The sequence below is a fragment of the Lepidothrix coronata genome, unplaced genomic scaffold (assembly GCF_001604755.1).
Source record: "Lepidothrix coronata isolate B3197 unplaced genomic scaffold, Lepidothrix_coronata-1.0 Scaffold28, whole genome shotgun sequence".
Taxonomy (NCBI): domain Eukaryota; kingdom Metazoa; phylum Chordata; class Aves; order Passeriformes; family Pipridae; genus Lepidothrix; species Lepidothrix coronata.
In genome coordinates this window covers 2,054,442-2,079,386 of record NW_016690208.1, presented here as the reverse complement: position 1 = coordinate 2,079,386, position 24,945 = coordinate 2,054,442, and the positions used below count along the sequence as shown (strand labels likewise).

Below are 24,945 nucleotides of genomic sequence, written 5' to 3'. Positions count from 1 at the left end.
CAGGCTCCCTGGAGCTGCCAGTCCCTCTCCCCAGGCAAGGCAGGCCCCGGGCAGCAGCGTGTTGAATGCACATGTATTTATTGTACCACGTTTTCAGCACAAGGTCTAACACTTAAGCACAGGAGTGTCGTTACAGTCTGTACAGCACCCTCCGGACGCACAACATGGACATGCAGCCCTGCAGGCTCTGCAGCAGATCCCAGGGCTGCTGCAGTGGGGAACAAAAGACAGCTTGGAACAATGAGAATCCCAACAGTGGCTCATTCTCTGACCTCCCCCTCGGGCCTGTCTGGGTCTATACAAGCATCCCATAAACAGGACTGTAAAATTAACATGCTGAACCGTTTACAGACAGTTTGTAAAGAAGCTGCTGTTTGCAGCAAACATTTGATCTAAAAAAAAAAGAAATAAATAATCTGAAGGCCACATTTTTCTTCTGAAGTTCTCCTGTCCTACCCCCTTCTATCTCTAAGTCAAGGAGCAGCCTTTCCCTCCCCCTCCCTCCCTCTCTTTTTCAGGTGAGGAGCTTGGGAGGTCCCAGCCCCACATGGAGTCTGGCACCACTAAGGCCAGACTGGATGCTGTGCAATCATCCAGCACCACAAAAACACAGTTTGGTTCCTCAGGCCATGGGAGGCACCTCTTCCTTCTCTGCCTCCACTAAACCTCACTCAAAGCCTTGCAAAGTTTTAACTCTTGCCTTTCTGCCTTACAAGATGAATGAAAATCTTTATAAGAGTAGCTCTGCTGAGAAAAGTGGAGTTTGGCCTTTTCTGCCTTCATTCCTGTCTCCACTGCCTCCATCAGCTGCTCCTTGGCTGTACTGGTGGCAATGGATGGGGGAGCAAATTCATTGTGAGCCACTGTATACACAAAGGACATCTGGAATGACCTCAGCACACAGGTGGGGGCTCATTAGCAGGGAAAAAAAAAAAAAGCTGCTTCCCCAGCCTGGGCCCTGCCCAGCCAAGGGTGACCCCTCAGAATGGGCTCTGTGGGAACAGAGGAGCCCCTCCTCAGCCCTCTGCTTGTCGTGACAGATGTGGAGACACAGCTTATGGCAGGGTCAGTCTGAGAACCAGGTTAGAAGCAAGGAGTTCCAAAATCTGCATCAGAGCTGTGCTGTGCCCAGCCCAGCCTTCCCAGTACCACCCTGTGAGCTGCACACCCAGAGGCTCCAGCCCACAGCTCCACAGTGCCAGGAGCTTCAGCAGGAAGAGTGCAGTGGGAAGGAAGACTCACCTTCCAGCTCTGTTCTCTGAAACTGTGCTGAACAGGTGAAATCGGACAGAAGGAGAAAATAAAATTCTGCAGGACCATGAAGGTGAGGTTTTGGCAGTGAGAGGAGAAAGGAGCAGCCTCTTTCCAAATTTCTTAGTTGGTTGCAACCAAATTTGCAAGAATTTGATAAAGAGCAAAAACTAGGAAGTTGTGACAGCTGTGCACCACCAGCACAAAACCCCAGGGAGACCGTGTGGCTTTCCTCAGCCTCAAACAACAGGTTTCTCTACTTGCAACACTGCCCGCTGGAAACATAAATAACATTTCATTGTCTTCATACATTTGAGTTAAAAAGAAAAGTGCCAAAAGCAAAACCTGCACAGGAGCAGAGATCGGTGCACTGGGGACAAGCTGGGAGTGCTGGCTTCTTGTAAGCAAAGGAAAGGAGGAGGGCTTGGGTCAGGACAACCCTCGTGAGGTGTGGCTGCAGCCTCGTACCATGGCTTCATCCAGAGGTGAGTTAGAGCCTTCTCCCAGTCCATCCCAGCACCACCCTGTGCTCAAAGCCACGTTGAAAGGATGAGGAGGAAGCCTGCCTGCCCCAGGAGTTTGGGGGGAGCTGCACACACCTTCCAGTACCAGACAAGAAGAGGTTTGACCCCTCAGGACTCCCCAGCCCTCCACCCCCACACAGAGGTGTCTGTGCCTTCCCTGCCCCGGTCCCACACAGGTCACACCGCGCGCGTCTCCGCTTCGATCTTCTGCTCCCCGTGGTGGTTCTCCAGCTCTTGGACCTGGGCCACGTTCTGTCTGATGGCAATCTCCGGGCCCCCTCCGTACAGTGTGCTTAGATAAACCCACGTCTCCTCGGAAATCTGCCCGTAGTCAGCGCCTGGAAGGGACAACAGCACTAATCCAGGAGGGAAAGGATGAGGCCCCACAACGCGAGGACGTTCTCTCCAACCACCTCCCCTGCACTGCTCACCCCAGGAAGAGGAGGCACTGGTGGTCCCTACCAAAGCCCCCACCCTGCTGACCCAGTACAGCTGCAGCCCCCACAGTGCCACCTCCTGGAAGCAGCAGGGCTCCAGTGTGTCCATCACTAATCCACGTCCCCAGTCACCACATCTATATGTCTTTTAAATCCCTCCAGGGATGGCGACTCCATCACTGCCCTGGGCAGCCTGTTCCAAACCTTGACTGCCTTTTCCATGGAGAAATTTTTCCTAATATCCAATCTAAACCTCCCTGGGCACAGTATGAGGCTGTTTTTACTTCAGAAGCTGCACCACAGCAGATGCTGAGTAAAGACCAAGTCCAAAGCAACACAGGATCCAAGCTACAACACGAAGGGGAATGGTGGAAGGGGCCTGGGGAGCAGCTGCAGGAACCAGCCACAGCAGCAAGCTGGTCATGGAAGAGCTGCCACTGGAGAAGTGGCTCAGTGGCAGGCAAAATAGGGTTGGGCAGAGAACTGTCATTCTCTGCAACACCATCTTGCTCTGTGACTGCTTCATTATGGACACCCAGATCCAGTGGAACAGTCTCCTCCACCTTCAGGAACACTACAAGGCAGAAGCACAAGCCTTACCCTGCTTGACTTGCACGTGGCCACCTGGTTTTGTGAGGGCAATCTTGGTGTTGTCAATTGGTCCAGGAGGCTCTGCAGGGGAACAAACATGTCAAAACCCATCTGCTTTCCTCATTGCCTCCAGATCCAGCTGCTTTCCTGAGCTGGTTCTCTTGTCATTTCTGGGAACCTGCAGGCAGTCAGGGGGGCTGGTGTCTGAACTCTGCTCAGCCTCGTCACCGCAGCCAGGGCAGTGCTCACCCAGGACCCAACAAATGGACTCATTTCAATTCCACCCTCACCCCTGTGAGATCCCTGCTCTCTGATCCTTACCGTTATCCTTGCCCTTGACAAAGGCTTCCCACTCCCGGAACCACTGCATGCTGATACAGTAGATGACACTTGGAGACTCCTCTGCCTGGAAAGCCTTGTTCAGCTGGGAGAGCAGAGAACAGAGACATGCAGGAAGGACTTAGTCACTCCTGAGATCTCAGGGGGCCCCTTCCCCAAAGGCAGCCTTGCCATTCTCCAGCAGAACCCCACATAATTCCCTCCTCACCCTGTTCCTGCTCACCAGAGCAGGCAAGAGAGAAGGACGGTTTCACACTTCGTGCCTGCACAGCAATTTCACGTCCCAGCTGCCCTTCCCCTGTGCTGCCAGCACCGGGGAACCCCCAGGCCAACCTCCTGCCCGTGCTGTAGATCATGTTCTGGAAAACTGGCAGGGTTTTCCAGGTCTCCGTTTCCCCCCTCCACCCTCTGCCTTCCTTCCAGATGCTTCCCATGCCAACCTTGATGAAGGTGTCGATTTCGATCCTCCGGCGCTTGGCGAGCGCTTCGATCTCCACTTGGCAAATGGAGCACACGTACAGATGGTTCACAGCAGGGCCACCCCCAAACCTGAGCACAGGGAGAGAGGGGAATGGGGAGCTGCAGCAGAATGGAAATGCTTCCCAGCCTTGCATCCTACAGACATGGATTATTTACTACTCCACACACTGGTGAAGGAGGTGCATCTGTAGCCGAGGGCAGAGCTGCCTTCACTCAACCACTGAGGACCACCCAGTGCTCTGGAACAGGCACTGGTCCAGCTTATTCTGACTTAGATCAGGAAACTCTACCAAATACTGGGAGAAAGAATGAAATGGTCACATTCACCTGTTGTAGAGATATTCCCACACATTTTGGGGCAGAATCACAACCAGATCATCAATGTAATGGTATTTATTAGGAGGGATCCCTGTGGAGGAAAGGCAAAGGGAAGAGTTAATCAGGGAACTCATTGCTGTGTAAAATAGACACAAATAAAAAGGCAGATTTTCCTTTCTGAAAACTCTGATTCCAGAATCTGCTCCCTTTGCTAATAGAAGACAGTCAAGAGTTCATCAGCTGTGGACATTTCTCAATTCATGGCCTCAATTTCTAATCAAGTGCTTCAATTCCAGTGAGAGATTTACAAACACAAGTGCTCCCCAGCATGACTGATGAAGCAGCAGAAGAGTCAGACATAGTATCAGCTCCATTCTCCAAACAAACCCTGAGGGCCAGCCTTGCTGACAGGGTAACACAGATAAATGCTGCCCTATCTGCTTTCTCCAGGTTTGTTTTTAAACACAGAGAACTGAAAACTGATGTTTCCCAGCATTAAACATCCCCCCAGGCCTCCGACCAGCAGCACAATGGGTAATTGTCTCATCCCTCCCTGAGCAGGCTGGAGTTTCTGCCAAAGAGGATCCCACTGGAGCATCCCCTGTATCAGAATGGCAGCTGGAGCTTTTTCCTGCATTTGTTCATGCACCAGGAAACAACGGTACAGCCAAGAGGTGCTGCTCCCAGGTCCAGCAGCCTTACCTCCATGGGAGCACAGAAAGGTGTGGTTGGTGATGGGCCCAGGCTCAGCAAAGGTGTTGAATTTATTGAGCCACTCTCGAGAGATGTAGAACTGGAGCAAACTGTGCTCCTTCATGCTGGCCAGGGACACGACCTTCTGGCGCTCTCGCACAGCTTCTTCACTGCTCTTCCTGGAGAGGGCAGAAGAAAATTAAACAATTCCTGAAAACTCAGAGTTCGTGAAATGCATTTCTAGGTCTTCAGTAACCAGGGCTCAGCTCACCTGTAGAACAGGACATAGGCTTCTGCATTCTGCACCACGGTCTCGTGCACCTCGGTGACGTACTGGTCGTCGAACTCGTACCACTGGCCATTGATCACGTTCTGGCAGTAGGCAATGTAATGGCCACCTGGAACAGAGAACACAGCCCTGCTGGGACTCACAGTGCAGACAGAAGGCAGGCCTGGGATAATGTCAGCAGCACAAACAGGATTAGCTGCTGGCAGAGAACAGAGAGACAGACACACAAAAAAAAAAAAAAAGGATAATTCCTGTTCAGGCAAGCTCTGCAGGAGCAGCAGAGCCTGGCACTGTCACCCTGATTTGCCTTCCTTGTAAGAGCCTCTCAGCAAGACTGAACACTGGGAAAGGGTTTGAGCCAAGCCCATAGTGAGGCTGAAATAGCTGCAGGGGATCTGTCAGAAGGTTGCTTGGTTCACTTGCAAAGGGCAGAGGCTGCACAAGGCTGGGAATGGAGGGGGGTGGCCTTACACTGCCCCTCAGCCCAGCAGAGGTGTTGGCTAGTCCTGAACACTCCTCCCATTGCTGCTCCTCTGCCTGTGCTCCCAGCAGAAGGACTTACTGCCTGCTGTGCCGTGGTGACAGATGACTGACAGGAGGTCGTAGGTGGTGATCTGGGAGACACACTCCTTGGCAAGGAAGGGTCGCAGATCCAGCCCTTCCAAGGGGAAGGAGACATGGCTGTTGATCTTGAAGGAATACATCACCTCGTGCCGGAACCGTTTCAAGTGGATGCAAAGAATCTGAAAGACCAAGGACAGAGGACACCAAAGCCCAGTGTTACTGTGGCTGTTCTGGTAACACAGCACATCTCTGTCTGTCTGATCTTCCTGCTGGCTCCTCAGCTTAGAATGGGAAAGCCTCATCTGGTCTAGATACAGGACTTTGCCATCCAAACAAACTGCTGGTTTTGTTCCCCACCTCCTCAGGGCTGCTAAAAGAGAACTAGAGAACAAGGTGCTTTCACTCACCTCTGGGAGCCGGAGGACTTTGCAGTACTTCACTCCATTCCGCAGCCTGAGGGAGGAAAAGAAACGAGCTGTGAGAACCCTCTAAAGCAAAGGGATGCCAAAAGGCAAGGCTGGGTCTTGCTCACTTTGGAATCCAAGACAAATCCTGAATTCCAGCAGAAGAGATGTCCAGGTAGAGAGCACAGCAAAATATTTGACAGCAATACAGAGAAATAAAGTTCCAGAAAAGCAACACTATACAGATAATGCCAACTTACTTCTTACACCGTTCACAACTGTACATGTTGTCCCCTGCAGACAGAGAGAAGAGAGCCATTATACAGTTGCTCAGAGCACACAAGGCTGACACAGCTACATTTCCAATGAGTGCAGAGAAACCATGTTCAGAGCCTCTTGGGGAAGCCAGGATGAGAGGAGATCAAAACAATTCCTCTCAATAAGTGTGGGCAAGAAGAGAATGCAACTAGCAGGAAAGTATGGAACTGCCCACCACCAACACACAAAGAGCAAACTGAGTCCTCTAGAGCTTAAGAAGTTGGTGGAGAAAGCAAAGAAACTAAGTAACCACAGCACTCAACCAACCAACAGCTACTCCTTGCTGAGGACACTCTCACCCAGATTTCCCACTCCTGAGCAGGTGGGAAAACTCAGTCCTGCACAGAGATGCTGAGCTGCCAACTTTTGGTACTGCCACCCTCTAAGTGACATGATAAGGCAGGATTTGTCAGAGCTTTAATTCGCCTCCAAAACGCACACAAAATTCTTCTCCGTGCTGTCAGACCCCACTGAATAAAACTCACCCTTCAACTCATCTGCTGCAAAAAAGGCAGCAAGGCAATCCTCCAGTGTCACCACGGGACCCCAAAACCAGCTAGGGATACAGGACACCACAAACCTGCAGAGGAGAACTGATTAAGAGTTGTACCTAAAATAGCTGAATGCTTTGGTGTACAAAACCCCAAATGGATGATGGGTTTCCTTCCTAAGCTCATCCTACATCCCAGAGGAGCAGGGAAGGCAGGACTGCTCTCAGCTGATGTTCCTACTGTGACTGCTCAAACTGGAAATGATTTGGAAAACTAAACCAGGAATTAATTTGCTCTGGAGGGCAGAAGTGAGGGATGATCAGCTGCACAAGAGCTCTCAAAGGTGTGTGACAGAACTAGAGCAATGGTAACAACTGGTTTACATGAAAAGGCTCAAAGCCCTGTGAGATGCCACATGCTGTCCTCCAAGGAATGGTTCCAACTGGCCACTGGTTAGGGATAGCTGCCTTCCAGCACTGCAGGGCAAACCCCAGAAAGAAAGATGTCCTGCACAGGGAACACACCTCCGGATATACTCCATGATGAAAGCAATCCAGCCTTGTGAGGCATAGTTGTCCCCACATGCCCCTGTCTTAGCTGGCACGTTTTGGTAGATGGCAGAGTGCAGCTTGGCCAAGTCCTCCTTCCCTGGGATTGGGAGTGACAGGTCCTGGAATGTCTCCACTGTTGTAGAAACCTGGAAATATCCAAGAGGAAGAGGTCTGGGTTTCCTGTGTGTGTAATGGAGATGGGACCTGACCTTCATCACCTTTTATCACTGCTTGGATTTTGTCTAGGCTAGAAACCTGAGCTGGCAGTAGGAGCAACTTGCTCTGGCTAATTATTCTTCCCTGCTGTCAGCAGACTGACTTCTGTCAGGGCTTTTGTAGCACTGGATTCCATTTCCTAATGTGAATCTGATATTCTGGGCCAACTCAGTAACATGGATCTGCAAACAGACCCCTACAGAGAAACAGGTCTCCTTGGCATGGCAGGTCCTCGCACCTCCCCTGCCATCACCCATCCCTATTTTAGCAGGCCTCTGCATCCCAGGGTTTGGAAACAGCAACACCATTCCCTAGGAAGGGATCTACAAGCTTGAAAGCTGTGCTGTGAGGCTGACAGGGCCCAGGAGACTCACCCTGTCACACGTGAGGCACTGCACCAGGCTGAGGATGGAGCCGTCGAAGATGTCGGAAATCACACTGCGGTAACGGAGTTCCTTCTTCTTTTTCCCAGAAGCCTGCATCTGGGCTGAAAGACAAGGAAGCCCCACTGTGGAGTAACTCCCTCTCAGTCTCCTGTCTCTCTAGAATCACACAGTCTCATAAGAACATGAGACAAGCCACTGTCCTGATGTTCAGACCCCACGTGCGTGACAGGGAGATGGTGGAGCCTGTAGTGCAGGGACACGGAGGACACTGCTGTTGTGTGTGATATAAGAAAGGGGGAGGCAGCCAACTGAACCAACAGCAGCGTGCCAGCTCTCAGGAGGCAGAAATTGTCTTACTGGAAATCCTGTTTCCATCCTCTTACATGTTTAGAAGCCTGGCCCTGCCACAGACAGCCCCTGCTTTTTTTAAGTCATGCGACATTTTGCTCTAAGCTTTGCACTTTACCTCCTCTCCCCCCTGACCTGTCTCTGTACTTTGTCCTTTTTTTTTTTTTTCCCCCTCTGGCCACATGTTCCCCAGGTTTCTTGCACTGGTGAGGATTCTCCACCACAGGGACTGGCCAAATGCAAAGTTTTGTTTAATAACAAACCCTCTTCCCACACACACGTGCACAGAGACAGAGTGCTCTTCATCCAGCCAGAACATCTGTGGCTGTGCTGACCTCAGCCAAGGGGCTGGGACACAGCTGAAGAGAGAATGTCCTCAGGGAACAGCTGTAGGGACAGTGGTACAAGCACATGCCATTGTGTTTGTAGACTATGCAACGTGGAGGGATTTTGATTTGCAGTTTGCTGTGGGATGAAGAGACTGGTTTGATAACAACCCAAGCCAGGCTCCACTGCAGCCTGACAGCGCTCCCAGCACTGAGGGACATCTGCAGCCCTAATTTCATTCTTGTGAGCCCAAGCTGTCCAAGAGGCAGGAAGCTCTGTTGGTAACAACATCTTACAGTCCTCAGGCCCACATGCCATGAAATTCAAGTCTGGCAGACAAATGTTTTTGCATCTCCCCACTCCCCTGAAGGGACAGAGCTTGTGCCTGGGACTTCAGAGCCATTTTATTCATGACAAACAGCAGATCCAGATGTGGAGATCATTTCAGGCTCCAGTGTAAGAACAAACTAGAACATTGTTGTGCCCAGAGCTTGATTTTACATGCAGGTTTACTGTAGTCTTTGCCAAATACTATTTTAGAACGCACTGATGTCCAGGGGAATCAGCACTTTTTACATCTGTTAATCAAGAATCACGATGGATTCCTTCTCTCCCCTCCTCCTCTATGTGCCCCCCCCCTTTGCCTCCCAGTAATCCCTCTCTGCACTACCTTTCTTGAGGACATAGGAAGGTCCAATCCTGGCAGGACTGGAGCGAGGAGGGCTGCTGGAGAGCTTGGAGTGCATCTCATGATGAACCGGACTGCAGGGGCGTGAGGAGCAGCGCACGTAGGCGTCATTGTCAGGTTCTGCTTGGGAAAACGGGGAGGGAAAAGGGCACTGGTGAAAACCCCAGTTATGAAAGGCAACCCCACTGCCATCGGTGTCAGCCCAGCTCTGCATTCCAGCACAGAATCTTTTCCAAAGGCACGGTTCAGTGCCTGTTAACTGTCCTGCTTGCACAGGCTGGCAGACACAGCTCCCTCAGAGCATGGGTGAGAGTGCACACAGAGCTGTACTGAACAGCTAATAATCACATACTAAAAAACCCCCCAAAACAACCCGCCATTTTTTCACACTTAGATGACTAATTAGGTTTTGCAGCTTGCTCCTGTAGCCCTAATCCACACAAACAGCATTGCTGCCTTCAGTGCCAGCTGGCAGAGTAAGGCTCTTACATAAAGAAGCGTTGAAAGATCGGGTATGTTCAGCTTGAGGTGACTCCACACTGCTGCTCTTTTCTTTTCCCCGAGACACAGAAATGCACAAACTGTGCCTCTCCCTTTTCTCTCCCCAAAGCCCACAGTCCAACACTAACAAACACCTTCTCCCATGCCCTTTCCACAGCTATTATTTCCCCAGGCCAGAGTATCAAATAAAGCAACGTACACATAAAAAGCCTTTTTTCTTAAAAGGCATAAATACAGTGTTTGCAGGTTTGGCAGAGGCAGGTAAAGACAATGCTGTGCCTTTACTCAGCTCACAGCACTTTGGCCTAGCTAAGCACCTCTCTGGCTCATCTAGTGTATTTTCTTATAGACAAAGGCAGGACTGAGGAAAACCTTGCATACAAAATCTTTTGAAACCCAGAGAAGGAACAGTCACATTATGTGTGGTTTGCCACTGCACCACACCACAGTCCCTGTGCAGGATGTAACTCGTCTTCTCAGAGATATCCTGACTGGAAGAGGGGTGTACCTGGTGTCCTACATGGGCTGGCAGGACGGGGAGCTGGCAGCATCTCAGGTGAGGCTCTGCCATCAACTGGCATCATAGTAGTGTCAACATCTGCATCCTCATCCACCTGCTCCGAGTTGCTGCGCCGGTGGCCACAGGAGAACTTCCTGTCCTTCATCCTTTCTTTCTCAGAGATCCCTCTCCCTGCTTCATCCTGGATCAGCAGCTCTGTCTCTGCCAGGGAGCCACTCCCCATGCTCCCTGTGGTCCGACTTTGTCCCTCTCCTTCACCCCTGTCACTGCTGGAGTCACAGGACAGGAACTCATCCTCCGAGGGGCTCCGGTCCCCCTCCCGCTTGTCCTCCTGGTCAATGGTATCCAAATCCCTCGTCTCTGCAACAACTGGTTCCTTCAGTTCTTCATGGAGCTGATCCATCAGGCACCGCAGGAACTCCTGAGTGTCCTGAAAACCGAGTGATTCCATGTCAGTATCCAGCCAGAAATGGGGCAAATGAGGGGGGGGGCAAAGAGGGGCTCCACTCTCAGCCTATTCCAACACTGCCCACAAGGTCAACCAGCTCTGCAGCTCTGCTAAAGCAGAGAGAGGGCCATGCCCACATACCAAAGGGCCTCTCTGCAACAGAAATGCTATTAACTCCTAAATAATAAAAGGCCCAATTTTTTTTTTATCTGAATATCTTCAGCTGAAAGACATCGAAAAGCCAGAGAGCAGCCTGCAAACCAGGAGCTTATTTGTCAGGGGTTTGCCACTGATAAGAGGCAAGAGACAAGGAGAAACCTGATGAAAACAGGAAGCCCTGGAGAACAGACAAACACCCACAAATTAATTTTATGAACACTCACTTCTGCTCAGGGTAATCCATCTCTTAGAGAGGGCAGATTAAAATCTTTAATAAAGTAGGAATGGAACCAAGGCTGTACAATCCAGGTGCAAGCTCCTACATTCATAATACATGGTAAAAGAGCTGATATGTTGGCTTCAAAGGAGCTGCTGGAAAGCAACTTGGTATTTTGACAACTCCAGAGAGTTAATTATGATGTTTCTGTTATTTTATGAAGTTTGGCTTTTAGCCTGCCCTGCCTTCAATTTTATCTCTTTAGAGATGAGAGTTTTCCAAGCCAATGTACTTCACATCAAAGACAGATATAGAAGTTCTTTCATTAATCATTATTTTTATCCTCTGTTTTGATTTCTTGTCACTATCATGGTTTAGATGTACTGTCACTTCTCTTGCAAATTTTTGAATCATAGTTTTTTGTTTACATTTGATTCTAAAGAACAAACAGAGCAGCTACACTGATAAAGACTTCAAAGAAAAAAAAAGATACTATCTTTATATAAGATTTAGTTTGCTGTGATTCCCCAGAAAAAGAATATAGAACTCTCACATATTTGACTTTTTAGTACAGATTTATCCAGGTTTTTCAGCTCTGATGTGAATAAATAATACCAAATTCTTATACGGCAGGTATCAATAGACCTCAGAGCTGTTTATAAAGGATTTGACCATCATAATTTCAGAGGTGAGCAAGCTGACACAAGAAAATGAACTGATTTGGAACCAGCAAGAACCCAGGTCTCCCAAATCCCAGCCCAGTGCTCTACAAACTCACTGATACTGACACAAAAAGGCCATGACCCCTGAGCTCAAGCTCTTCCTTCTGAACACAAGCACCACCACTGCAGGAATTAAAATCCCACCATCTCTGGAATGGAGGGATTTTTTCAGGCCCCACCTGCTGTGCATAGCCTCTGAACATGGGGTTGACGAGTTTAATTCCATGGGATAGACTGCTTGGAACAACATAACTCGGGCTGTTTAGACATGGAAAAAGAAAAGATGAGTTAGTTTGCTTATTGGGCCTGGAGCCAGTCTGTCTAATAGGCCATAGCAGAGGGCGTGGTAATCAGTTAAAGAGGACAAAAGATAATTATGCACCTGCAAAGCCTGGGCACAGATTTCTGCATTAGCTGGATGACAAACACACCAAGAGACAGAAAACACCTCGCAGCCATTTCAGTCTGTCCTTCCAGAGAGGCTCCTCCCCAGAGCACATTTCACTTACAGCTCTGTCCACACTTTGAATGCTCTCAACTGATTCTTTCCAGAGCAGGGTTTGGCAATTAGAGTTTCTTGGTTGGATTCTGCAGCACCATGTCTGGCTCAAAATCTGGGTGGGCTGACCACCCAGAAAACGGGGTGAATCAAACCAAGATCAAAATGACATGATATTGCTTCACAGCCTCCTCCTCCAAAAAGACACAGTTCACTTTTGTTCTGTAGCCTACTTAGGCCTTGTTAAAAACAAAGATGAGGCAAACATGCAATGCCATTTAAGTTCCTAGTTTGATGGTTTTAAATTGATTGCACAGAGCAGACATCTTCAGATTTTAACAGAGCTGCATAATTTTGCACTGTCCTTTGAACTGGTCTAAATTTGAACCAGTAGCAAACATTTCCCAAAATGTCACCTGCATTTTCCACTCTCTTCAGTAAAAAAATCTCTGTATCACTTCTTCCATCCAGATCTCAGAACTAACACATCTATGAAGCTTGGCCAGAACAGATTAGAGGTGACCACTCACCGTTTCTTGTGCCAAACCTCAGACACCAACTTCTGGTAACTTTTGCACAGTGCAGGTTTCTTATCTGTACGGACCAGTCCACCACATTCCAGGAAAAACTGTGTGAGAGGTGGGCTACAAGAGATGGAAGAGAAGGATTCAGAAGTTTCTCCTCTGCTTCTACTTAAGGGTTTATTAAAATTTAAATGCAGGCCTTATATCAAAAGCATGCTTAAGGTACTGCTTCTAAATCAAGGGAAGAAGTGATTCCAGATGCAGACCTGAGTCCTAACTTGAAACAAATGGAAAAGGCTGATGTGAACCTGTTCCCAGTACAGAGAAGAGGTCCTGGAATTAGTCCTCAGCAGGATGGCTAGAGAATATTTTAGGATATGGGTTGTTAGAATGATATCACTGGGGAGAATAAAGAGATGTGACATGGCTTTTCACAAGATAAATGCTTTCTGTTGCAACAGAAATGATGCAATTTTACTTCAAGCAATTTCCTGCTGTAACACTTCTGTTGCCCTAAACAAACACTATTTTTTTCTGCCCTCAGCCTGGCTGAACTCTCTTTGCAAGACTCCTGAAGGTTTCAGATCAGAGGTGACACTTTTGGTATTTAGTGAAGGATGCCACTGAAGGCCCTCACGCCTACCAGTTAGAGAGAGCCTGAAGTGCTGCATTCATGTAGCAGGAGTTCCCAAGATTTTTCATTCCAGTAAGGCCTAAAGCACAAACAAGAGAGGGATGAATCACTTTCCAGACATGCTGCTTTCTATATTCCTCCCCAAAGGACAGGGAATCCAGCCCTTTCTAGACAGTCTCCACACTCTGCTCCCAGGAACCTCCCAGTGCAGGTCCTAGAGATTGCAGAGTTGCCCTCCCAGCCCTTTCATCCATGTGATGCAAAGTTACCTCTTGGTTTCAAATCATCATCCTCTGATTCAGATTCGCCTTCATCAGCCACTGCAATTGGAACAGCTTTCAGAGGGTGAGCAGGCAAAGGAGAATCCTAGATTAAAGACAGAGAAGTAAGTCTCAGTGAGAGAAATGAATGATGAGCTGTGAGAGATATTATCTCACACACAAATGGAGCTAGCCTTTAAGAAAAGCACTGTGGAGAGAGAAGAACCAGTTGCACTGTCTACCCTTCTCACTAATGCCAGGAGGGAGAGGAAATTGTACTATTACTGCTTCCAGTACACAGGATAAGAGGCATCAGGAACGAGCAGCAGTGTCACAAATATGTGTGTTTCTGGTCTGACAGCTCAAACTCCCATGGGCCATGCACTGAACATGAAGATGGCACAGCTGCAGGGGTTCCTCCCAGATGCAGACACCCCATGGAAGAGGCAAGGAAAGGTTAAAAATAAAGTCAGAATAGATATTTAAGCCATAGAATCACAGGATCATAGAATGGTGTGGGTTGGAAGGGACCTTAAAAATCATCTAGTTCCCACCCCCAAGTCATCTGGAAGTCTTTTTGCTGGGAGACCCTATAAGGCAGGGCTACTGGTCCTCTGGCTACTTTCAGTGGAAGAGCTCCTGTGACAACAAAACCCACACAACAGCAGAAACCACTTGGCTGATTTTACAGCAGGCAAACAAAAGCCCTGCCAAGCGTTCAGCCCCGGCCCTGTGTGACACAGACCCACCGGTTCAGTGAACTTGGCCGGGGGGGAGGGCGGGTGTGCTGCCAGCCTCTGCTCCAGGAACACCTCCCTCTCACAGGCGTAGCACCACACACGGAACGTGGTCAGGTTCACCGTCAGGTTGTGCTTTTTGGCCTAAGAATTAAAGAGATGAAATGAAGGGGGTCTCCTCTGACAGCTCTGTGCAGTTTGAAGCACAGGACTACCAGAGCGAGGAACGGGGGAAAAAATCCAACTGTGTCTTGTCTAAATGTGGATGACAGAGGAAAGCTCACCTGTGCATGAAGTGTGCTGTGGTCAGCAAAGGACTCCCCACAACCAACATAAGGACAACCAGTCTGGAGAGGGAAAAGAGCCAAAACACAACAGGCACATCAAATTAGAGCCTTCACAAAACAGTCTGCAACTCCAGTCCCACCAGCAGCAACTTCAGAATTATCTTGCCAGTTTTCTAACCTGCTTTTTATTAAGGGCTCAGAACAAGATGGAAATTTAGAATTCATGGGAATTTAGAAGTGATTTAAGAAAGGAAACCTGGAACCAGGTTTGGACCCAGATAAAGGCTCTGTTCCAAGGTCATTGCTCCAACAGGCAGCTCCTCTGAGGAGCCTCAAACCTCACGGGGATTCCAGTGTAGAAATAAACTGCCCCTTCCCACCCACGTGTCCCGTGGCATTCCCTCCCTCCTCACTGCCCTGAGCAACATCTGCCAAGTTGTCACCCTGCAGCCCCTTCACAGGTGCCAGCAGAGGCAGCTCACAGTCAACACTGGGCATTTTATTGATTCCTACTGGGAATTGCAGGGGCAATTCCCTACAAGGAGTGAACTGTTACATCTTGGCAGATTCTGACAGCATTGCCCTTTCATCTAGGGAGTCTCCTCCTTGGAATCCATAAAAAAACATAGATGGTTCCACTGTCAACCCCCTCTTTGCTTCCTACTATTCAAGTGAAGTTCCACCACATCATGTACACAAATAAGAAGCCATTTTTACCTGAAGACAAGCCCAGAGGTTTGGTCCCACAGCTCCACAAGACTGGCAAGTTCCCTGCATATTCATGACAAAAGAAGGTTTGTTTGCTTGGTTGTTTTTTAAGTAACTGAATCCTTTAAGAGTGGGAAACTTCTCTGTGAGGCAGCCCTTGCCAACCTGCAGCTCACAGTATTTCATTCCTTAATACCACACTCCCAATCAAATATATACAATTTGCAGCACTTTAGCTAAGTGACACATTTAAGCAGGATGACAGTGAGGAATAGATCAGGTGGGGTCATAAAGATTGACTTTATGGGACATGTGCAGGGTAGATCACAGTGGGAAGGAGAGTTTTTGCCTCTCTCTGGAGACAGGCAGCGTTTTCTTCAAAAAGCAAACATGCAAACCCATGCACAACAGCTAAAAGGGAAAGGACCAACAATCACAATACCCTGTACCTTGGATTTGAGCAGCAGGTCATCCCTGGTCACCTCTCCTATGGAATCCAGGTGAGGACAGATGTCTCGTGTATCCCCCATTTTCACCAACGCTCACACAAGGTGGGTGTTTTCCTGGGACAAGAAAGGATAGTTCCTTTTACCTACATCTCAGGTTTGCTCTCACAGACTGTAAGAAGATACATGGGCATGTTTTGCATATTAGAGGTTACATATCCACCTTTAAGGTTCAGAGATTGAAACAAATCCAAATCTGGAGCCATTCAGATGAGCTGGCACAGTCTGGCCCCAGTGCTGAGTGGCTGCATTGAAGCGAACAAGGCAATGGGGAGGAGAAGGAAACACACAAATAAAGGTAATAATCCTTGTCCTGGAATGTGCCTTCAGAAGTGCAGGGAGGTGCTGGCACACAGGCACAGCTTCAGCTGCAAAGAAACAAATCTAATTAGCTCGTTTGCATGAAACTCGGGTGAGAAGTGAAAGGGCACTGCAGCCCGAGACACCAGCATGGAGCCTGTGGTGTCTTCCAGCTGATCTCAATCTAACACTTCGCTGTTACGCTCCCTTATCAAACACTAAAAATATGATTAGTTCTAAATGAAGCTGGGCAAGAGGGAAATAAACTTAAATGAACTGTAACACCAATAACCAGGCTACAGTCTCTGAGGAATTTACCATTTGATAGGCAGATTTTCAACACTATGAGCCACGTAACTCTGAGACTGTGCAAAACATAACAACACACTGTTCCACCTGGCTCATATGTGCAAGCACAACAAGAACTGAGGATTTCATAGCTGTGTGCTTATGAGCACAATAAACACTTTCATGGTGGTCCACGGGTATGTAAAAGACTTTAAACATGTCTGAGTAACATGCAGCTATATAAAAAAAAAAAAATAAATGAAAGGACTTTGTGTTTCTTAAGCACAACTTAAATAACCTCACTCACGGCTGTTAAAAAAAAATAAAAAAGAAGACAAGTGATATTAATAGCACAGACCAGGATCAAAAATATTACTGTTGGCTGGAAATGAAGCAGATATGAAAAGGCCACATTACTGCAAGAAAGAAGTGGAAAAATCTGATGAACTTGATGTTAATGATTCCAGGGCTGCTACACTGGTTTTTTTCACATTTTGAGGACATTTGAAAGAACTCCCAGTGTTATCTAGTCTGAATTACTGACAGGGGAAAGAAAATAATAAAAAAAAGATATATGAATAAGCCATTGCAGCAACACTTATCTGGGAGTGGAAAAGCTTGCCTAGCACCTTGCCTTGGCAGAAGGCAAACCTCAAGCATAATTTTACAATGTTTTCCCAGCACTCTGCAGAACTGAATGAACTGACAGAAGGAGCAAAGCAAAACTGGAGGGGGAAGAAATCATACGTGCATGGTAGAAAACACCACAGTGGTGCTGACCTGGATCTCTGTAACCTGTCAAGAGATGCTTAACAAACAGTGAAGCAATTCCATGCAGCTTCCCAGAGAAGGAAAACAGCACCACGTAACACATGTTGATTTAAAAGACAAGTGACAAGAGCACGGTAGCTTTGACTAACACATAAAACTGGGACATTTCAGGCTCTGAGTCTCTTCATCAAACCCGACCCCATTTTCCCAAATGCATTTAGCTGGTCCAATTAAAAAAAAAAAAAAGTATCAATGCCACGTTTGCTATTTCACCTTCCTTGATTTCTTGTCTCTTTCCCAGATGTTTTCCAGAAAATCTAGTGAACAAAATACTGGTTTAAAATTAATTCCAGACCCCTTATCTTCACCAGCTTAAGCAAACTAGGAACCAGTTCTGGAGCACACGGTGTTAATTCAGTCTTGTGGATGTGGATGGCTTCAGTGCTCTCCTTGGGACCACCCCTCTCCTCAAAATTAAAACCATGCCTTTAGAATTTCCAGCACTGGGGTGCTGATGTTCCCAACACAGGGCTTCTCTTTTTTAACAAAACAGAGAAAAAACCTCATTTTTGCCTCTCAGCCCTGACCAGCACACATCAGAAAAAGGTTGGGGTTGTGACTGCTCAGAAGGAAATATTCAACCTCTGCCTTCTCACGACTCTGCCCTACCAGCTTTAGCTGGCACACACAGCTCTGACGCTGCGCAAGAAACCAGGAATTTCATGAAAGCACTGCCAGAGAGCTGAACTGTGCCTGTCAAAACGTACTGCAGATGATGGGAAAAGAAGTTACCCTAAAACAAGTCCCTCAGCCTGTCTTTCTCAAGCACCACTGTGGAGGAACAGCACACGAACATGTCAGAACAATTCCACCGTAACTGCAACCTACTTTCAGTTGCTTAAATTGCTGCCAAACCCAGCGTCTCTGCCTTCTGCAGGAACACATTTCTTGGGTTTCGGTTTTTTGGGGGTTTTTTTTGCATAAAACAACTGTGTGGTTTTGCACCAAAGCTAGAGCCAAGCTATCAAGAGTTTCAGATCCATGCAGGCTGACAGTGTGTGGAGTAACTGCACAAACAAAAGAGATCTTTGCGCTGCTCATCCACAAAACAAACTACCAGGTCTGGTCTTGCATAACCCACCAAGAGAACGGAGTATCTGCAGTTGTTCTCAGCGACATTTTATGCTTGAGATACTAAAGAAAGAAATACTTACTGAACTGCCCTACTGACAAGGCAAAAGCAGAAAGGAAGTGCTTCTGACTCGCTGCTGAACGTTTGCAGGGAAAGCCAGAAGGTTCATGTGGAACAGGCAAAGCAGAGCAGGTCTGAACACTGATTTTGTTACAGGAGGTCACAACACAACGGCTCACCCTGAGATTTAGCTTTTAAGGAAAAAACACCTCCGGGAACTCCCCCCTTTCCTCGCTGTGTCGCTCCTCGAGCGCAGCAGAGCCCCAAAACACAAATCCCCTCCTGACAGCCGCTACAGCCGCTCAGCACGAGGGAGGCTGAACAGAAACCTCCAAACCCCCAAAGGGTCGCCCCGGGGAAGGCACCGGGCCCTGGGGGGCTGCAGGGCCGCCCCAAAGCCGGGGATCCCGGAGCCCTGCGGCCGCTGCTGCTGCATCATCCCGGGCCCGGCCGCCCTCCCTCCCCCCGCACGGCCCCGCCGCCCCCGCCCGCCTTCCCCGCTCACCTGCGGGATGCTCGGGACGCCGCCGCCCCCGCCCCAGGCCGGGCCGCCGGGAAGGGCCGCGGGCCCCAGGCAGCGCGGGGAGCCGGCGGAGCAGCGGCGGGTCCGCGCAGGCCGGGGGAGGAGCGGGGGCCGGGCTGCGCCGGGGCGGGGACGGGCCGGGCGGAGGGGCGGTGGCGCTGCCCCTGCGGGCCCCGGGGGCTCCCCCGTCACCGGGCGGTGGGGGCTCGGCCCCTCGCTCAGCCGGGGCACCCAACAGCGCGGCTCGGTGAACGGGGGGCGGCCGGGGCTGGAGGAGCCGCGTCCCGCCCGCTGCAAGGGCTGTAAACCCGGGTGCGGGACCGGCGCTCCCCTGACACGCACCGGCCACCGGCGGGGCTGCGAGGAACGGGACGTCCCCCGTGAGTTACACAGGGGCTCCTCGGAAAAGGCAGGGAGAGCCCGGGGGGCTCCCGGCCCCGCTCCCGGGAGGGCACACGGGGGGCTCCCGGGCGGCTCCTGCCCGGACAAGGTGCTGGCAGGGGGGCGGTGCCGCGCGGCTTCGTCGCGGCGCTGTGGCGTCATCGCGGCGCGACGGGAGCAGAGCTGAGCTGTGGGGGCCGTGTCGTGTCGTGTCCTCTCGTGTCCTGTCCTGTCGTGTCGCGGCGGCCGCAGCGATGCCGGCCAAGAAGTCCTTCCGACGGCGCAGGGAGGACGAGGACGAGGAGGAGGAGGACGAGCAGCTCGCCGAGGAGGTCAGGTGGGTCGGGGGCTGGCGGGGAGCCCGGCCGGGCCCAGCGATCGTGGGACTGACGGGGGTGGGGACGGGTCGCCGGGTCTGCCTTAGTGCGGCAGTGCCGCGTCCGGGCGCGTCACGACATGGTGTCATGTCGTCATATCGCCGGATCGTCACCGACGGCTGTGCTGTTAGAGGGTGCGTCGTGTCGTATTGTGTTGAACCACTGTGTGATGGAGTCGTTGCGTCACAGCATCACGTCACACCGTTACATGGCTGTCTCACTTCATCTCTCCATCGTCTCCGGCCGCTCCAGGGTGGCAGCTCCGTTCCCAGGGGTGTCTCGTCCATCTCTCCTCATCCCCCGGGTGCTCCGGCCAGGAGAGGAGAGGGTTTGGAGCCGGACAGCCCTGGGAGCTGCGCTTGGAAACACCGAGGGCCACCCTGACCCCCACGGACCCTCTGTCCCTGCTGGGCACCTGCCTCTTTGTTGACATTCACTCGTCATCCTCTTGGGCACTCACAGAGGGTCCCTTCTGTTCTCGGATTCTTTCATCCCCGACAAGATCTTGTTATTTTTTATATCTGAAAAATACTTGATGGTGCACAGTTCTTGGCAGGTATTGAAAGACGTGTCATTAGGAAAAGTTTAAATGTCTGCAGAAGTTAAGGATGCCTGTCAGTTTAGAGAGAGGCACTTGGGGTTTCAGTTTACCATCAACTTTCATAGAATCATAGAATCATAGAATCATAGAATAGATTGGGTTGGAAAAGACCTCCAAGATCATCAAGTCCAACCCCTGATCCAACTCCAATTACTATATCATGGCACTAAGGGCCACGTCCAATCTCTTTGGAGAGAGAGTGCAAGTCACTCTTGCACTGATGTGTCTTGGCTTGTTCTTCCCAAACTGACTTCTTAAAGCCTTTCAACATTTAGGTGCTTCCTTCCTCAGCTGAGGTAAGGCATCTGGAAGGGACAAATCCAGCAGATGCCTTAGTTAGGATTTTTTTTCTGATTGATTAAATACATGGAATTTTTCAAATAAATAGAAAATACCTATTTAACCTGAAAAGTGGATGCTGATATGCAGAGGTTTAGGGCAAAGTCCGACTAGAAAATTCTGTGTTAACTGCAGAAAATCAAAATAATTAATTAAAACCAAGGCATTAAGTACTAAGTCAAATGTATTTTTTTATTCAGGTTAAAACTTGAGGAAGCCAAAGAAGTTCAGAGCCTCAGAAAGCGACCCAATGGGGTGAGGTAAGGGATGGGAAGTTGTGCTTTGTCTGAGGGTGTGATGTAACAGTGAATTTCTCTCGTCATCTGCCTCCTTCCGTACAAACCATTACATGTCAGATACTGGAAAACCATGTTCCTGATAGAGCAGTTTCCATGTTAAAGCCTGAGGGTGGAAAAGAGGGGGAGACTTAGAGAAGGATAAAGCAATGCAGTATTGTTGGTAATATGTTTCCTTCCACTGAATTCCGTTTTCTTTCCTTATCTGCCTGACCAGTGCTGTAGCTCTGCTTGTGGGAGAGAAGTTGCAAGAAGAAGCAACACTTGTGGTAAGTGCTGGGCACTTCCATCTCCTCGGGGCTAAGATGTGATGGTGTGAAGACATTGCTGTGGTCTAGCCAGTGACTGTGAGTCTGGCCTGGGGTGGGACTGATGTCACAGCTCAGTTCCTAAATGTTTTCTGTGCTTTCGTCCAGATTTTGAAGATTAGCATTAAACTAGAGGGAAGCTTCAGGGTTTCTTGTTGTGTCTTGGTTTACAGGATGACCCATTTAAGATAAAATCCGGGGGAATGGTGGACATGAAGAAGCTGAAGGAAAGAGGCAAGGACAGGTGGGTGCATGTGAGCTCTGAAAATCTGTCTCTGGACTAGTGTTAAATGACAGCTGGTAATGAACTAACCAGATGTCGTGTCACTTTAGAGAGTTTAATATAACGCAGTTTGGCCAGTTATTTTTACCCTAACATGTTAAATTAGTTTAAAAAAAACCCCACACCTACCTCCCAAAAAAAACAATCAACAAACAAAAAAACCCCACCAAACCCTGTAAACATTGTGGTTTCCACTTAGGATTAATGAAGAGGAAGATCTGAACTTGGGAACTTCCTTCTCAGCAGAAACCAACAGGCGGGATGAAGATGCTGACATGTGAGTTGTGCTGTGTCTCTGGTGTTGAACTGGCCTGGGTAGTCCCTCACCATTTATTTTTTTCTGTCTTGGATTCTGAGTACTCCCAGAATATCTTCCCAGTTCTCACTGAAACTTTCCCTCACCCTTTCACTTCCTGCATGCCAGACTTGAGAAGGCTTTTTCATGGACAGAGCAGGGAGGTGCCAACCAGCCAGCTTGACATTAAATCCCAGTGGGAGCCTTCCCTGATGGCTGTGAAAGAGCTTGGAGGATCTGATTGTTTCTTGGACAATTAATTCTTACTGTTGATGTTAGCTGAGTTCTTTTGGAGAGATTACTCTCTTCTGCCCCAGCTTTCAGGACAGGGATGCAGCTGTGCTCAGCAGGGCTGGGATGGAGTACAGGCACAGAATTAAATGCTGTGTGTCCTTCATGTGCTGCTGTTTAGGATGAAGTACATTGAGACTGAGCTGAAGAAGAGAAAGGGGATTGTGGAGAATGAGGAGCAGAAGGTGAAGCTTAAGAACGCTGAGGACTCTCTGTACGAGCTGCCAGAGAACATCCGTGTCTCCTCTGCCAAGAAGACTGAGGAGATGCTGTCCAACCAGATGCTGAGTGGCATTCCTGAAGTGGACCTGGGAATTGAGTATGTGGTTCACAGATCTGGGGGTTATGGCCAGAATTTCCAGGATAAGCAGCTGTTGGTTGGCAGAGCAGCACTGTGGGTGGATTACACAGCCCCAGTTTGGCTGTGGGGTGGGACTGAGAATTGCTTTGGATTATTGTGGTAACTAGCACAGCACAGCGACAGGGCTCAGTGCAGCTCCACTGTGTGACCTGTGGGAAAAGGCTCTTAATTTTTGTGACCTGACTCTGGCAGCTTTCTGGAGGACCCGTTTGTGCCCTGCACTGAATGGATGCACAAAGATGGGAGCTTCCCTTTTGCCTTGAAACGAAGCACCTGTTTCTATAGCAATGCCTCCTCTCTCCAAAAACACATGTACCATGTAACAGTACCATGGCAGTGCTGTTACTACCCCCCAAACCCATCCACTTAGCACTTCTGTGCCTGCTATCCCTTCTAACTATGAGTATTTTTTCTTTCTTTCTCTTCTAGTGCAAAAATAAAAAACATCATCTCAACTGAAGAGGCCAAGGCCAAGCTGCTGGCAGAGCAGCAGAACAAGAAGAAAGACAGCGAAACTTCCTTTGTTCCCACCAACATGGCTGTTAATTATGTCCAGCACAACAGATGTAAGTCTTATGTAGTTCTCCTGACCTGGCTGGGACAGAGTCTGATGCAGAGTCTGTGTGTTGGCACAAGCAGCTCCACAATTGCTTTTCCTGGGATGCTCATATAGACCACATCTGGCCTGGTCTTTTTCTTCTTCCTGTCAGCAAGAAGAGGGACTCTCATTGCTCATTCTCATGGCTGAACTTTCTGAACTCCCAGCTGGCAGCAACTCATAAATTTCAAGATGTTTTCTTTAAGTTGTGCCTTGAGCGTGTGTTGGAAATGCCTGCCCTGTCTGGGATGATAAATGCTGGTTTATAGTGGAAAGGGTCCATGTTTTAGGCTGCCAGAGCAGAGAGGTGGCCACAGACCTTACTAGACAGGAGAAGGGAATTAATTTCCGGGAGAGCCTCTCATACCACAGCCATCTGGAGGAAAGGCAGCCTTCTGCTGTGTCCTTCCATGCTCACAGGGGTGACTGGGGGTCAGGTTGGTGTGTTCTAAAGGAAGTGAGGAGTGTTTGGGCCACTTCTGATGAAATAGTGCTACTGAAATTTGCTGTACTCCATCTTGCCTGTATTGATTATCCATAGAAACCCAATTCCAAGAATGCTTGTTCTAAGCTGCTGTTGTTTCTGCTAAAGATCACTTGTAACAAATGCCATAGAAATTTGTCCATCTGGATAAGAGTGCTCCAGATAATATTCCTTACCTGATGTTTTCCTTCTCTCAGTTTATCATGAGGAGCTGAACGCACCAGTGCGAAGGAACAAAGAGGAGCCAAAGCCCCGTCCCCTGAGAGTGGGGGATACCGAGAGACCAGAACCTGAGCGTAAGTTCTGAAAGGCTGTAAGGAGATACACTGAAACTCTTCAGGGCAACAGAGAAAGGATCTGGGTCTTTTTACCTCCTCTGGATGCCCTGAGCTAGGAGGGAAATGGAGCAATCCAAGTCCAAGAGAGCTGGTTGTTTGCGCTTGATGTACCACTGCCAGGTCACACCTGAAGCCCCTCTGGATGGAGGATGTTTTTAGAGAAGCTCAGGGGTGGAGTAGTGAAGGTCACAGCTCAAGCATGTTGGCAAAGCTGTCTGAGAAGGGTTTGGTGGAAGCCAGAACAGCAAAGGGTGCAAGGTTGGGGAGCAGTGACAGCTGAAGCAATAACCTTACATAGCAAGGGGCTGTATAAGGGAAGTGGTGGGGTTAAGACAAGGTCTTCTGTCAAAGGACAGGGAAATAATATTTCCTTCTCTCTCTTTTGAAGGGTCTCCTCCAAATCGCAAACGTCCCCTCAATGAAAAAGCCACAGATGATTATCACTATGAGAAGTTCAAGAAGATGAACAGGCGATACTAATGAACGTGGACTGAAGCCTTTTGAGTTGTTTGGATTTTCCACTTATAAAGGATTTTGTGTCTGTGAGCTGCGATGGATTTTGAGAAGAGTCACTACCTTCACATGCTGATGTTACCTACGAAGCTTTTCCTGTGTGATCTTGTAGTGAATCAGTTTGCAGATGATTGTGAACTCTTTGGTCAGTGAAACCTTGTATATAACTATGTTCTTATAAATACTTTTATAATGGAAAATGAGCTTTCATGGTTGGCATTTTTTAGTGAGAAAACAAACTTGCTTTTATAGATTTTTTTCACCCTCTTAAAAGTACTTAAAAAAATCAGATCCTTTAAAAGCAGCAGCGCTATTTGATTTATAAATGTAAAGCTCTTGGGAGCTTTATATTTAAAATATATAGCTGGTGCAGAGGCCACAGCTGGCTGCACCATGTCTTCCCTGGAGGTGCAATGTGGGTACTTGTAGTGAAGATTTGTAACTTTGAAAATAGCAAAAGTGTTTTTAA

At 48.9% G+C, this 24,945-nt stretch overlaps 2 protein-coding genes across 7 annotated transcripts; one reads left to right on the top strand and one right to left on the bottom strand.

The window, feature by feature from the left end:
• Window positions 1–59: 59 nt before the first annotated feature.
• USP20 (ubiquitin specific peptidase 20) lies at window positions 60–19,605 on the bottom strand. Of its 5 annotated transcripts, none has more exons than XM_017810061.1 (24): window positions 19,401–19,605; window positions 15,881–15,994; window positions 15,441–15,494; window positions 14,721–14,783; window positions 14,449–14,580; window positions 13,709–13,805; window positions 13,449–13,518; window positions 12,812–12,925; window positions 11,962–12,040; window positions 10,225–10,666; window positions 9,198–9,338; window positions 7,841–7,953; window positions 7,224–7,396; window positions 6,694–6,788; window positions 6,151–6,184; window positions 5,894–5,939; window positions 5,485–5,665; window positions 4,905–5,031; window positions 4,643–4,812; window positions 3,950–4,031; window positions 3,583–3,691; window positions 3,125–3,227; window positions 2,813–2,884; window positions 60–2,113 (listed from the first exon to the last, which is right to left on the bottom strand). In XM_017810061.1, exons 2-24 carry the CDS (start codon window positions 15,959–15,961, stop codon window positions 1,953–1,955), a joined length of 2,739 nt encoding a protein of 912 aa, XP_017665550.1. In that variant the 5' UTR covers window positions 15,962–15,994; window positions 19,401–19,605; the 3' UTR covers window positions 60–1,952. The 5 variants fall into 5 exon arrangements, with proteins under 5 accessions (XP_017665550.1, XP_017665548.1, XP_017665547.1 ...); XM_017810059.1 differs by lacking the exon at window positions 19,401–19,605 and adding an exon at window positions 18,994–19,063; XM_017810058.1 differs by lacking the exon at window positions 19,401–19,605 and adding an exon at window positions 18,668–18,778.
• Window positions 19,555–24,679, top strand: CUNH9orf78 (chromosome unknown C9orf78 homolog). 2 transcript variants are annotated; one of them, XM_017810069.1, is made up of 10 exons: window positions 19,555–19,592; window positions 19,623–19,729; window positions 20,910–20,969; window positions 21,223–21,274; window positions 21,487–21,557; window positions 21,796–21,873; window positions 22,304–22,501; window positions 22,973–23,109; window positions 23,823–23,921; window positions 24,352–24,679. In XM_017810069.1, the coding sequence occupies exons 2-10, from the start codon at window positions 19,647–19,649 to the stop codon at window positions 24,441–24,443; spliced, it is 870 nt and encodes a 289-aa protein (XP_017665558.1). In that variant the 5' UTR covers window positions 19,555–19,592; window positions 19,623–19,646; the 3' UTR covers window positions 24,444–24,679. The 2 variants fall into 2 exon arrangements, with proteins under 2 accessions (XP_017665558.1, XP_017665557.1); XM_017810068.1 differs by having other exon boundaries at window positions 19,562–19,729.
• Window positions 24,680–24,945: the final 266 nt, after the last annotated feature.

Coding starts and splice junctions, on each gene's coding strand:
- USP20 (XM_017810061.1), bottom strand. CDS start 15,961: ATGGGGGATACACGAGACATCTGTCCTCACCTGGATTCCATAGGAGAG. Junction 6,789..7,223: donor ATCATGGAGTATATCCGGAG/GTGTGTTCCCTG, acceptor TCTCCTCTGCAG/GTTTGTGGTGTCCTGTATCC. Junction 4,813..4,904: donor GCCTATGTCCTGTTCTACAG/GTGAGCTGAGCC, acceptor TGCCCTCTCCAG/GAAGAGCAGTGAAGAAGCTG.
- CUNH9orf78 (XM_017810069.1), top strand. CDS start 19,647: ATGCCGGCCAAGAAGTCCTTCCGACGGCGCAGGGAGGACGAGGACGAG. Junction 19,730..20,909: donor CAGCTCGCCGAGGAGGTCAG/GTGGGTCGGGGG, acceptor TTTTTTATTCAG/GTTAAAACTTGAGGAAGCCA. Junction 21,275..21,486: donor AAGAAGAAGCAACACTTGTG/GTAAGTGCTGGG, acceptor CTTGGTTTACAG/GATGACCCATTTAAGATAAA.